General features: G+C 33.3%; 1 protein-coding gene across 4 annotated transcripts in view; it reads right to left on the bottom strand.

The window, feature by feature from the left end:
* Nucleotides 1-12610, bottom strand: part of LOC123710092 (small G protein signaling modulator 2-like) — a 46490-nt gene that overhangs the window by 10077 nt on the left and 23803 nt on the right. For 2 of the 4 annotated variants that reach the window (XM_045661788.1, XM_045661789.1), the window contains exons 5-17: nucleotides 10529-10748; nucleotides 9094-9211; nucleotides 8792-8898; nucleotides 8016-8140; nucleotides 7611-7724; nucleotides 5382-5518; nucleotides 4803-4900; nucleotides 3029-3167; nucleotides 2648-2820; nucleotides 1858-2002; nucleotides 1350-1509; nucleotides 808-997; nucleotides 10-508 (exon numbers count right to left, since the gene is read on the bottom strand). In XM_045661788.1, the coding sequence (XP_045517744.1) occupies nucleotides 10-508; nucleotides 808-997; nucleotides 1350-1509; nucleotides 1858-2002; nucleotides 2648-2820; nucleotides 3029-3167; nucleotides 4803-4900; nucleotides 5382-5518; nucleotides 7611-7724; nucleotides 8016-8140; nucleotides 8792-8898; nucleotides 9094-9211; nucleotides 10529-10748 (2225 nt within the window). The remainder of the gene's footprint in view (nucleotides 1-9; nucleotides 509-807; nucleotides 998-1349; nucleotides 1510-1857; nucleotides 2003-2647; nucleotides 2821-3028; nucleotides 3168-4802; nucleotides 4901-5381; nucleotides 5519-7610; nucleotides 7725-8015; nucleotides 8141-8791; nucleotides 8899-9093; nucleotides 9212-10528; nucleotides 10749-12610) is intronic. The other 2 variants (XM_045661791.1, XM_045661792.1) reach the window with 2 other exon arrangements.

Below are 12610 nucleotides of genomic sequence, written 5' to 3'. Positions count from 1 at the left end.
AATTCCTACCTGTAGTTCCTCCTGAAGCTGGAGATCCACCGGTAACAGCCAAATCAACAGATGGATTTGTAACAATAACACTATGCGCATGATTCGGTGCCGGTTCTTCGATTGACTTATTATCATTTCCATAAAGATTAGCATTTCCACTGTCAACACTACATAATAAACCTCTTCCATCGCCCTTCTGCACTATTCCTTCTGCCAATCTTTTAATTTCTGCAATGCTCTCTCTTCTCATATCCGGATTTTCCACAACACTTTTAATACAAACTTCATCATCGTCATCATCATCGAAAGTTATATCTTCACAAGTATCAGTCTCTCCATTAATCTTGACTCCGTTCTCATTCTTTTCTTCATCTAACTCTATATTGTCTACTTCGTCTATGCTTGGAGCTCGGGAAAGCACAGGTTTGACCTCTAGTCTTTTCTGTTCGTTTTCGCTTGGCTCTGGTGATACAACTGGTGGATTATCTGATATTACACTGCAGTCGTCTTCAAATACCTATGTTAACGTAGAAAATATAAATAAGTGATAAGATATTGACGTTATTTGGACGTAAAAATACATAAACAATAACTTAGGCCCTGCGTCGTTAAAACCAAAACCAATTATTATTAAATAAATTCTATTGTATTCCAATATTGGATTGATTTTCTCCTAGTACGTTTAAACAAACGTTTCATATGAAACAGTTTGTCATCGCGATGTGATGCGTTTTTGTTCAGACACAATATAAACGATAAATCCCCGTTACCTATCAATATTGAAGCTATCAAAAACATCAGTTGATAAGTACTAACTTCACAAGGCTCAACTTCGGGTTTAGGCTTTCCAGAAGATTGAGACAGCCGTGCAATAGAAGCCGCCGTAGCCTCTCGGTCCCGTTGCCTTACAATTGCTTCAACACAAAGCCATTCAGACATCGTAGTCTCATACTGACGACGGTATGTACAGTCCTGCTCTTGTCGCTCTTGAAACGTTGTATTGAATCTGGAAAGATTTTAGACAATATATTACTTGTGCTAAATCCTATATCTCGAGAGCAAAGTGTCTGGTATATAAAAGCATGAGAAACTAGTAGTAGTTTGGTGTACTACATGGCGGTCGTGATGGAAACAAATATATTCGTTTTAGAAACATAAAGACTCATAAACAATCAATATAACATTTCTTTAATACATCGAAATTAAAAAGAAAGATCTGTTTCTGAAAGTATAAAGCCCTTGATCAAATATCGAGTATACGTTTTGAAATGCATTATCGAAAACATAAATAATTAAAAATTTCTAGAACGATCCGTGCATTCACATTATCGATTATCGTTATTTTTTAAATCACTTACTCATAATATCCAAGTAAAAACGGCCAGACTTCTTTCCTTATGTCGTGCTGTACTCCTCCGTAGTACACCAATCTATACACCTCGTCCTTATTAACGATGGCTCCTTGTTCATCCATCATTGATCGCCATATTGCATCTGTTAGACCTTCATTGGTATTTTCTGTAAAAAAACAACATTATATACTATATTTTAATATTAATCGTTATTGTGACCCAATCCTGATAAACCGTGATGAATCGCATGAAAACATAGAGCATCATCTTTCAGCATCTTTATCATTAATTACTTTTCTTGATAGGTGTGGTAAATAATTCGCTTCGCTGTAAAGGGAGGGTATACCACTCTGGGTTCGCTGTTTTAATGAGTAACTAACTGATAGTAAATGATAGTTTCATAATATAATAGCGAGCACTGAAGGACCATTACTAATTAAATTAAATTGAAAGATATAAAGCTTTTCATTATTGGCATAATAACAACAATAAGAATAGAGAAGCAAATATTTACCGCCGGGAACAATGTTTGGATGCACAAGGCCACTGAGATGGGTCCGTACAGTGGAAAGATGCCGGCAATACGCCAGCCACCCATAAAACGCTCTGGAGATTATTTGTCGGCGCATTGTGCTGCATACTAGCTCTATTGAGGCAGCCTATGAATCGCAGTGAGAAGAGACTTATAATGCTATTTTTTCAATTAATTTTTTGTATGAATGCTTTCTTAGAAATACATTAAATATCAAGCATTTGCAGTGGCGCTGCAACGCTTTCTACGCCAAATTTTGTTACATTAGGATGTTGAAAACCTCGATAGATCAGTGCTTTGTGTTCAAAGAATTTTATTCTCATAACAAAATGAAATATATATGAGAATTAAAAAAAACGGTCACGCAATCACTTATTTAATTCTAAAAAAAATATTGACCGAAAATAATACACGTGTATTAGAGCAGTTTAAGAATGATAATTATATTAATGGATACGTATAAAGACATCACGTTTATCTACGACGCCATCTTGCCTAGTAAAAATTCTTTTTCTTGTTCTTCAAAATAGGAATGTTGTATTTGAAAAAACCTCATTACAGAATTAAACAATACAATTTGTATTACTTCTATAGTCACTAAAAAATATGTTGAAATGGTTTTTAAAATCTTGTCACTAGCCTATTGATCAGTTTTAATTTTAAATATTATTGAGCTTAGAATTTGAAGTTATTAAATACCTCAACCAAAATTTTTACAATAGTGTATTTACTACAGCTATACTAGATACTTAGATTTCTTTAAATAATTTACCTGTTCCAGAGACACTTGTGTGATGGTTGTTTGAGTTAAATTGCCAATAATAGGTGGGCAGTCAACTGACATGGTGCTGGAATCCGATGATGTAGTGGATGTAGAGGCCAGGGTCCGACGAGGGGTACGTGGAGGTGATTGAATTACACGCTCTAGTAGAGAGTGGCGCATTGCTAGAAATTTTAAAATATAGTTTATACTAATTTCGAAAACTGCAAGGTATAGTCCAGGATACTAACGGTTTCTAAAGAGACATGAATAAGCCAATAAAAAAAATATATATAAAATTTGGGATGACTTTTTAAAGGTACTGTTCAATTAGTTAGCCTATATTGTGTGTGACTAAAAAATATTAACTATTATGAAATTTTGTTTTTATACCTTCCCGATCTGCAATAGCATTGTTGACGATACGAAAGACATAATCGCCAGCAACTTCATCAACCTCTGATTCGTCATTTTCCCCACTTTCACATAGACTCGGCATAGGACGCCTTCTACCTTTGTTTCTACCAAACACCTTAAAATAACATGAAGAACCTATCAATAGTGACATTTTAGTACTGACTATGTACTTTTATATCTCTATCGCAATAGGCCACTCTACCGCTATGTGGAACCAGCTGCCTACTGAGGTATTTCCGAACCAATTCGTCTTAGGGTCCTTAGAAGAAAAGAGCGTACCAATTCTTAAAAGGCCGGCAACGCACTCGTGAGTCCTCTGGTATTGAGAGTGTCCATGGGCGGGTGTATCACTTAACATTAGGTGAGCCTCCTGCCCATTTGCCCTCAGTTTTATAAAAAAAAGGCTAAAGTATATACAGCTTATCAACGTTAAGCCGCAGTCGGGTCAAAGCCAGAAAATTGTGGGAACAAAAAAAATGTGTTAAGGGTAGTTCTAAAAACGAAGGAATTTTCTGTGGTTCGGCTAAAATATATATAATATTGTTAAACTAATTTATTTGCATTGCAAACTTTTATTTGGAACTGTATCTAGTTGGCCACTAAAATCTATAAAGATTTACAATTATTTTTTCACGAAAATACTGTTCAAAGTCCAAAATTCTCAGAATCCTCAAACAAATTCTAGCTCAAACGTTGTCTTGATTTGCTTAAATCTTCTTCAAGGTTATAATGGAAGCCCAAATTGATATGTTTACATTTTTTTCTTACTAGGTAGAATAATATTAACCTAATTTCTCAAAACATATGGATTTATCAAATCTTGTTTGACATTTTGTCCTCGCGATTTCATATCAGTATCCTGTTCAATGTGAAATAAGCAAATATTCGATAGGCTATTTCCCAAGCGATGTTGCCGTTTAGCCAAGTGAATTGTACGTCTACGAAAGAGACAAATAATAACACCTATCTGTTCGCACCTATCGCGTTGTTTTGTCAGCCCGCGGTTGTCGCCAAGGAAAGACATAATCAGTGAACCTCTCAGAATCCTAGTAAGATATTTTTATACGAAACAAATAAATAATATGAGTAATTATAGATATCGTTTTGATATGTTAGTTGATAACACGATGTCTTAGTTTTGCTTAATTTTTGTATATTATAAAATTCTTGTGCTTTTTTTAAATATTAGACAAAAATACTCAGGAATCCTGTCCAATTGAGGCCCAGGATTCATGTATGAAAATAAACACACGTTTTTAATTGTCCGTTGACTAAACTGAGATAAGGTCTGATTCACGCAGTTCCTATACTGTAAGTTATAGTCTTTGTAAATATTTTCTACTACTTATTAATACTGTGTTATTTTTATGTGGTATATTTATACCTATTTACATTTGTAAACAGTTGCCGCATTGGACTAATCCCTAATGGTAGCTTACTTTGCTAAAAATAAAAATAAATATACTTTGTAATCCGTACTATCTGCGCTGTCACCAGACTTGAAAAAATATTTATTCATTAAAGATTTGGGAAAATAAAATTCGGACAGTGTCTCGTGAATAAACCCGACAGTGTGTACTTGGACGTACGTCGTGACTTAATCAAAGTTCAAAGGACTTCTCGTATAGGATCGAAGAAGTGTTATAGCAGAAGTTGGGTAAGTCTTAAACTAAAGAGATCTTTAAATACACTCGCAATATAAAGTATATTTAAAGATCTTTGTATATATTATGAAAACTCAGAATTGTACCTTGCCGGTCCCACGTTGAGACCAAAGCGGTGGATCCAATTGGCCATGTGGAAGTAAACCCGTCTCCAAATTGCTTAAAAAGGAAAGCAGATGACCACCTGAAATAATATAACAATGTATAATTATATTTTTAAAGTAGAGAAAATATCATAATTATTTACACTTTCAAGACCAAAACGCTTGTTCCATACTAAGTTCAAAATAGAATATTTAAAGACCTACTGATATTTAAGAAAAAAATATATATGTCCCACAACGTGGTGATGTTGGAAGCTTATGGCTAAGAGATATTGCGTTCAAATGGAACACCTACAAAGAAACAACATTTAGGAAATAATCCCAGAAATCTTCAATCTGGATCTTTAGGATTTCATCGATTTTAATTAGGTTGCTTAAAACCTGAACGATGTATCGTGAGTGCTCCAACTTGAGACCCACAAGTAAAATAGACACCTGAGTGCGTTGTTTTAAATCTAATTTCTTGTAGTCCTGTGGTTTAATGGTCTGAGGTAGAAACACTGTATCTCAAAGCACTTCAAGTAAAATTAAAAAAAAGAACAGTTAATTACTATTACTCACCTTTTGGGAATTGTATTGGGGGACGTTGGACACCATCTTGCCCAACTAGAATTAGAGCATCGCTTGCTTGTGAACGATGTACGTGGACGTAAACAACTTCCCACACACACACTTGTAATGACATGGCCCAGTAAATACTGAAAGATAAATGAAGGTTTGGGCTTTTTACTATGTATTACTGAAGTTGAAAGATTTATATGAAATGTACACTACAATACTTTTTGGTTTATTTTATTTAAAAAATTTTTTTTTAGATTAAGGTTGTTTTTAAAAGATTATGTTTTGCACAAAGAGATCGCTTGTTAGCGATAAGGCCTTCCGTTGCATCCTTTAAATTTTGTATGTATTATGTTATTTGCTTTTCTATAAATGTAACGTATTTAACGATGTGTAAATAAATAAATTGGGATATAAAAATATTAATATACATGTATAATCTGCTTACAAATTTTAAATTATATACTTATTCTAGCCAGTTGTAAATTTTCAATTGAATTTAACTGTTACAATTGATAATTTACAAAATATTACATTCGAATTTATAATCTGTCATTTTTATATCATTGTTTATTGGGTTTTCTTATTTTGGCGCCAATACATTCTGCAATATTTTGCCATATTAAAATGGTGTATGGTGATAAAGAGAACCGAATCACTGTGATTGCTTTACGCAAAGTAGGTACGGAGCCAAATGAATTTTTTAAAACTCTCCATACGCTTGGTATTAGTAAAACGTTTGTGGACCGGGCTATTAATAGGTACAACTAGACCTCTGTTTGTGACAGAATAAGATCTGGTCATCCTCGTAGTGTTCGTACGAAAAAGGTGGTCAAAGCAGTAAGGGAAAGAATTCGAAGAAGTCCTGTCGGAAAGCAAAAGATTTTATCTCGGGAGATGAAGATAACACATAGAACCCTGTCGCGTATTTTAACCTTTTAAAGGTTTACGACAAGACTTATGACTTGTAGCCTATAAGAGATGTACTAGTCATTTTTTAACTGATGTTAAAAAAATAGGGCGGTAAACCGGAAACACCTACTGAAAAATATTGTATACGGATGAGATTTTTTTTACAATTGAGCAACATTTTAACAAACCATATGATTGTAATTAAGCTCAAAGCTCTAAGGAAGCTTTTCAATTAGTCGATAGAGTGCAATGTTGGCACTATCCGACTTCAATGGTGGTTTGGTGAGGTATTAGCTATGGAGGAATCACTGAGCCATACTTTGATGAAAAAGGTATCAAAACATCGGTACAAGTGTATCAAGATACCATTCTTGAGAAGGTAGTGAAGCCCCTTAACAACAACATGTTCAATAACCAAGAATGGTCCTTCCGCGGTGCCGGGTCATAAAGCTCTGTCTATGCAGTCTTAGTTGAAAACGAACATTTCGGACTTCATCAGAGCTGAAGACTGGCATTCGTCTAGTCCTGTTCTTAATCCGCTGGATAATAATTTATTGTCAGTTTTCGACAGTACGGCTTTCTCTAAAGGCCATGATAATTTGGAGTCCCTAACACAATCCGTACGATTGGCAGTGAAGAAATTTCCCATGGAAAGAGTGCGTGCTTCTATTGATATCTGGCCTCAACGTTTAAAGGACTGTGTTGCAGGCAATGGAAACCATATCGAATAAGCTTTTTACATTTTAAATTGTTTCATATTTATGTATTAAACTAATACACTGTAAAAGTAAAAAAAATTTTATTAGCAATAGAAAAAAATTTTTTTTCTTTGTTTGTAATATATTGTTTCTTCTCTATTTTGGAAATGTAATATTATTATAGCTTTTTATAATTTTATGTTCACCGTGATTATCGTATACTTAAGTATACATAGATTGTAACTTATACTATAGCAAATATATGATGTAGTGTACTTTGCTCATCCAGTGGCAACTATGAATGAGTTACGTTCTCAGATTGCGTTTCTTTGATTATATTTATTTCATACACCTGACACGTGTCGTCGATATTTGGATTTGAAACATTATTCCTCACGATTTTTTCCATCACCATACGAACGAGTGTCAAAATGCATGCATGCGTACTTGACAGAGTCCATCAGAGATTGTGAACAGCCTATGGTTCGATCCCCGGCTCTCTTCTCAGGAATAAGGGTGCTGAAGGCACTAAACCAACACCGATTTCTTAAAAATTATAATAGCTAGTTATAACAAATGTTTTTAGTTCTTAGTTACCAAAAATTAAAAAATAAAATCATACCAATCAAAGCAAAGCGGTCCAGCACATAGACGCCTGTAAACAGTACAGGGGGCAGCACTGCACAGAATACACTTGTTTTGACACGCCGACATATGCACTAGGTGACAACGAATGCTACACACACAACTACAAGCTACACAAAAATGATCCTTCGAGTCGGGTATATAAAACGAATGCGAACTGTGTACTAAATAGAATATAAATAGAGGCATAACTTTCAGTAAATTAAATTTGAAAATATTTTTATGTATCAATATCGCTTCATATACAACGCAGCATAAAGTGTGAAAGAAAACAGTTTGAAACATAACATAATAAAAATCATTACATATTCTATAAGATGTTATAAAAACTAACTACTACACTGTAAGCTATAATTACAATTTTATTTATTAAATCAAATACCTTTTATCAATCCCTTCGCTTTCAGCATAGCCATTCATGAGTTGATTAGGCGTCCATTTAATCACTAAACCCGCAGCTGATTGATGCAGGCTTAAATATCCTGGCATAGGCTCCTCAACATCTTTCTAAAACACCGATATCAAATAGCACATTTGAAACTGGAATACTGCCAAATACTTACTGTATGTTTGAAAACTTTTGAACATAAGGGGGTTATCTTAAAAGCTTTTCATTGTAAGACTTTCAACAATTTAAGTTTAAACAAAAATTGTTTGTAAAGGCTTACATCTACTGTATGCTTGTATCTACCAAGGTATCCAACACGTCTATGGGTACTAGCATGTAGTACCAAGATGTTATTAAAAATGCCATGGTTATCAAACTATTCAATCACCTTCCCAGAAGAAACATTAAAAAACTGGAAAGCAGTACACGGCAGTGATAATAAGTGTTATTATGAAAATTAGTGACATTTTCTTGTTAATTTTAATATGTGCGGTCTTTGTGTGATTAATCAATCTAAATGTAACCCTTTCCTTGCAAATTATTGATTCTATTATTTATGTAATTTTTTTCGTTCTAATCTTCATTTTTATTAATATGTTTTGCAATAATACAATTTTTCAAGATTCAGTTAAGAACTGCGTCTTTTGATTGAAATCGTTATTTCAATCATTCAGTTTAATCGTTATTGTAATTTATTACAATCAGCGTACTATTATTATAGGTATGCATGCGTAATATTCTTATCTTTTACAATGAGAAACTTCACTCACCGGTTGCACCCGAACATTATTTTTTCCATACAATAATGTTGCACGCGAATTCTGATGTAAACTTTCTACATAATCTTTGGCACTTGATGCCGTAGAATTGCCTGATCCTAAAAGAAATAATTTCTAGAGTATTTAAAAATACTCATTACAATTGAAATATCTATGAACCTATATATAATTATGTAACATATTTAAACAGATTCCTATGTAGTTTGATACAACGTTAAATACAAAGAAAATAATCTTAAAACAAAAATCGTACCTATGCGTCCAGAGATAGAAAAAAACATCAAACTACTGACCAGCATTTACTGACGCATTGTCATCGGATGAAGCGTTGAGACTCCTCCTAAAGTTAAGAATAGGTCTTCTCACAGATGGAGGCGTCGTTGTTCCAGCTGACATACGGTGTCTTTGAACCTGGCGAGAGTTAGGATATGCAAACACTTGAATAGTATAATTATCGTTAATGATGATTATTAGTCATTGTTTATAGGTATTTCGTATAAGTTTAATAAGCGCTGCTTTCCAACAGAAGCCTTTATAACTTGGTTATAAAAATCCATGACCAATGCATTAAATAAAACGCCACACAGATACTAAAATTCCAACAAGGTAAAGTATAAACAATGTATAATTCGTTAAACAGTTTTCATTCCCCAGACAGTTAAATCATTATTGATGTTACAAACAATATTCTAAGCTTCAGGGATTTGAAGTTTTATAGCCCTATTTATGAACAAATTACTTTCAATAATATACTTGGATACTTTATTCAGCTTTTCCATTACTTAACGTAAGTGTGTTCTTTTATCTACTTATATTAATATGATATTTTTTAAAGGAACATACATAAAAATGAAGGTGGGTGCTTTTGTTTTCCAATCACTTAAAAGATTGTCGTAATTGAGAGTCTTACTAAAAACTATAATGCCTATCATCCAAGGTCTTGAGTTTTCCTTCGAGATTTTCCGACGGGTGAAACAAAACATGAATAAAATACTAATCGATGAGGAATAATTATCAATGAAACACACAAGACTCGCATGTTAGGCATAACAAATATTACTGATAATTAATTATATCATGTTAGCTAATATCAAAACAAACAAGTAACCGCCGGCATAAGGTATTCAATAACTTATTAAACCACAATCCACACACCACATCAATTTTCGTGCATGTTTTTCCACGGTTTTTGTATTCATGAAATGGATATACAGCGCAAAAGCCCTAGAAATCTTCGCATTCATAATGTTAAAATCTCAGGGGATTAACCCAAAACAAATTTCTCATTTCCGTCTTATAATATATTCCAATCTCAAGTAATCTTCACTGACAATGTAACCTATTGCGTTAAATTTATTTCTTATAAGGTTTCGAGATAGAAATATCAAATCAAAATCTTTTATATATGTTTACTTTATACATAAACAAAAAAATCTACATATTTTCTAGGGCGGATTTAACCTGGTTCAAAAGGTAAAAACCGCCTTTTATATCTATTACCTTATACTATTACAGGTTTATATCTATTACCAAAGACGGTATGGCTAAGCTACTGCCGTCTATGTGCATATATTAATAAATTAATTTAAAATATTTACAGTTCCATAAAGCTCTGATATTTTTAAGATGATCCGAAATTTTCTAAGAAACACAGTGAGGGAGTACATTTTCTAAGTTTCTATTCGTTTTATTATGTAAAATATAATGCTTCTTAGACTTTACACTCACCAATTCATCAGCGGGTGGGTCTGTCCAAAAGCAAGCTGGCGCTTTGGCCTTAGAATATTCTAAAGCACACGGTCCAACGAGAAGTGAGCTTAAAATACTCCCATAGTCAGGATCGGCAACTAAAGCGTCCCTTTCATAATATCTTGTAGCATTATTTACAAGATGCTCTATAATCTTCGCCAATTGACGCTCAAATAAGGCGATACGAATCCAAAGATATCTGTGGATAAATAATAATCTTAGAAATATATGGAGCCTGGTTTAAAGATTTTAAATATGAGGGAAATGAATACATTATTAAATCTCAGCTATTGTCTGTTCGTCAAGTTAATGTGTAAAGGCACAGTAAGGATCAATAAAATCCTGAAAGCCTTTGGAATCAGTGACATTCTCTCACTCGAATAAAAATCCAATAAAATGTAATTCCTATTGTTCATTTACGACTTTAACAGTGCCTATAAACAAGAAAAAACTGTGATTTCAACGATAACGCAATTTTTTCTATCTATACAAAATGTTGCCATTTAGGTTTTTTAACATAATTAATATTAGTAGTTCTAGTTAACAATTATTACATTAACGTAACTAATTTCGCCCTCTTAACTAAAATAAGAATCGATAAAGTTTGTAATAGAGTCATTCTTATATAATAAAGAAAATGTGTGCGTGTGCTAGTTTACACACGTCACAGAACTGAAACTTCTTTATGACCTTATTTTTCGAAAAATGATCTACTACATGCAACTACACAGAAATTAGTTAAATAAAGTTAAATTAGATAAAGTTTAACATAAGGCTTTTATTATCATAGACATGAATACAAATAATACAATTATTTCATTTTACCTTATTACTACTAAGATTATTACAGAATTTCATTAATTTTAATAGAATTATTACTATAATTGTTATTGTTATTATATATTTTTGTAATTAATGGCTTCGAATCTCTTCGAATCAACCGTGGTAGGGACAAGAAGAAGATCGCGCGCAACGGAAAAATGTGACGCGTAACCGAAAAACGTGACTGAATTTTTTTAACCAACGCTAATAAAGAAGTTTCACTTCAATAAAAACCCGACATTGGCAAGGTAACTTATTTGCATAACCAAGTTTATGCATTTGACTGTTTTTAAAATAGACTAGTTTTAGCCGAATTTATCCAGATAATTTTTTAGCAGTAATTATGCCGTTTTTTCTCATAGAAATTTTCCAGGGACAAAACTGAAAAGTTTTATATTGTTTTGTTCAGTGTAAAGTATCATCACACTAAGACACTAGACTTTTATAAAAAACGTAAATGTAAAAGAAAAGAGAAACTGTCCGATACTCGAAACGCCTTTTATCTTAATAACATCCTGACACCTTCAATAAATTAGGATTAGAAGTAAAAGGAAAAAATGTTAATTTAAACTTAGAGGGCTTTTATGTAATTCAATAGCTTTCTGTGGGACCTGGTAATTAATTGATGTCACCAATTACCACTGACCTTACCAATTTTGTTTTTATACATATAACATACATACATAAATCGGGAACGAAGCTCATCTGAAGTTAAGTGATACTGCTACCCGTGGACACTCTTAATAGCTCGTGCGTTGTCGGCCTTTTAAGAATTGATAGGATTTTTTCTTGAAGTCGAATTCGGTTCGGAAATACTTCAGAGGGCAACTGGTTCCTCATAGTGGTGGTGCGCGGCAAAACTGCCTTAAAAACGCTCAGTTGTGGAACGACGGACGTCGAAGTGTTATGGGCAGAATATTATATTCTACCTAGATGCTCGCTAAGGTTAATAATTTTAATGGAAGCGAATCCTATTTATAATGCGCTCTGGTTACGGAATTTTCTGTCTTACTATATGGCATCAGATACCTTAAGGCGAGATTTCTGGGCTGGTATCACCTATAATGAGGGCGGTGGTATCACTTATAATAAGTCGAGTTTCTTGTCCGTTTGCCCAATCAAAATATATCATGAAAATTATAGCCTATATAAGCCTTGAAAACTCAGTACATTTACTTGTTTTCATAGTGTAGTAACGGTTAGAAAACTTGTATTTGGTTTATATCGATTTTACATAAA

The sequence above is a fragment of the Pieris brassicae genome, chromosome 5, assembly GCF_905147105.1.
Source record: "Pieris brassicae chromosome 5, ilPieBrab1.1, whole genome shotgun sequence".
Lineage (NCBI taxonomy): Eukaryota > Metazoa > Arthropoda > Insecta > Lepidoptera > Pieridae > Pieris > Pieris brassicae.
The sequence above is the reverse complement of the archived record's forward strand: the minus strand, read 5'-3'. Positions and strand labels throughout refer to the sequence as shown.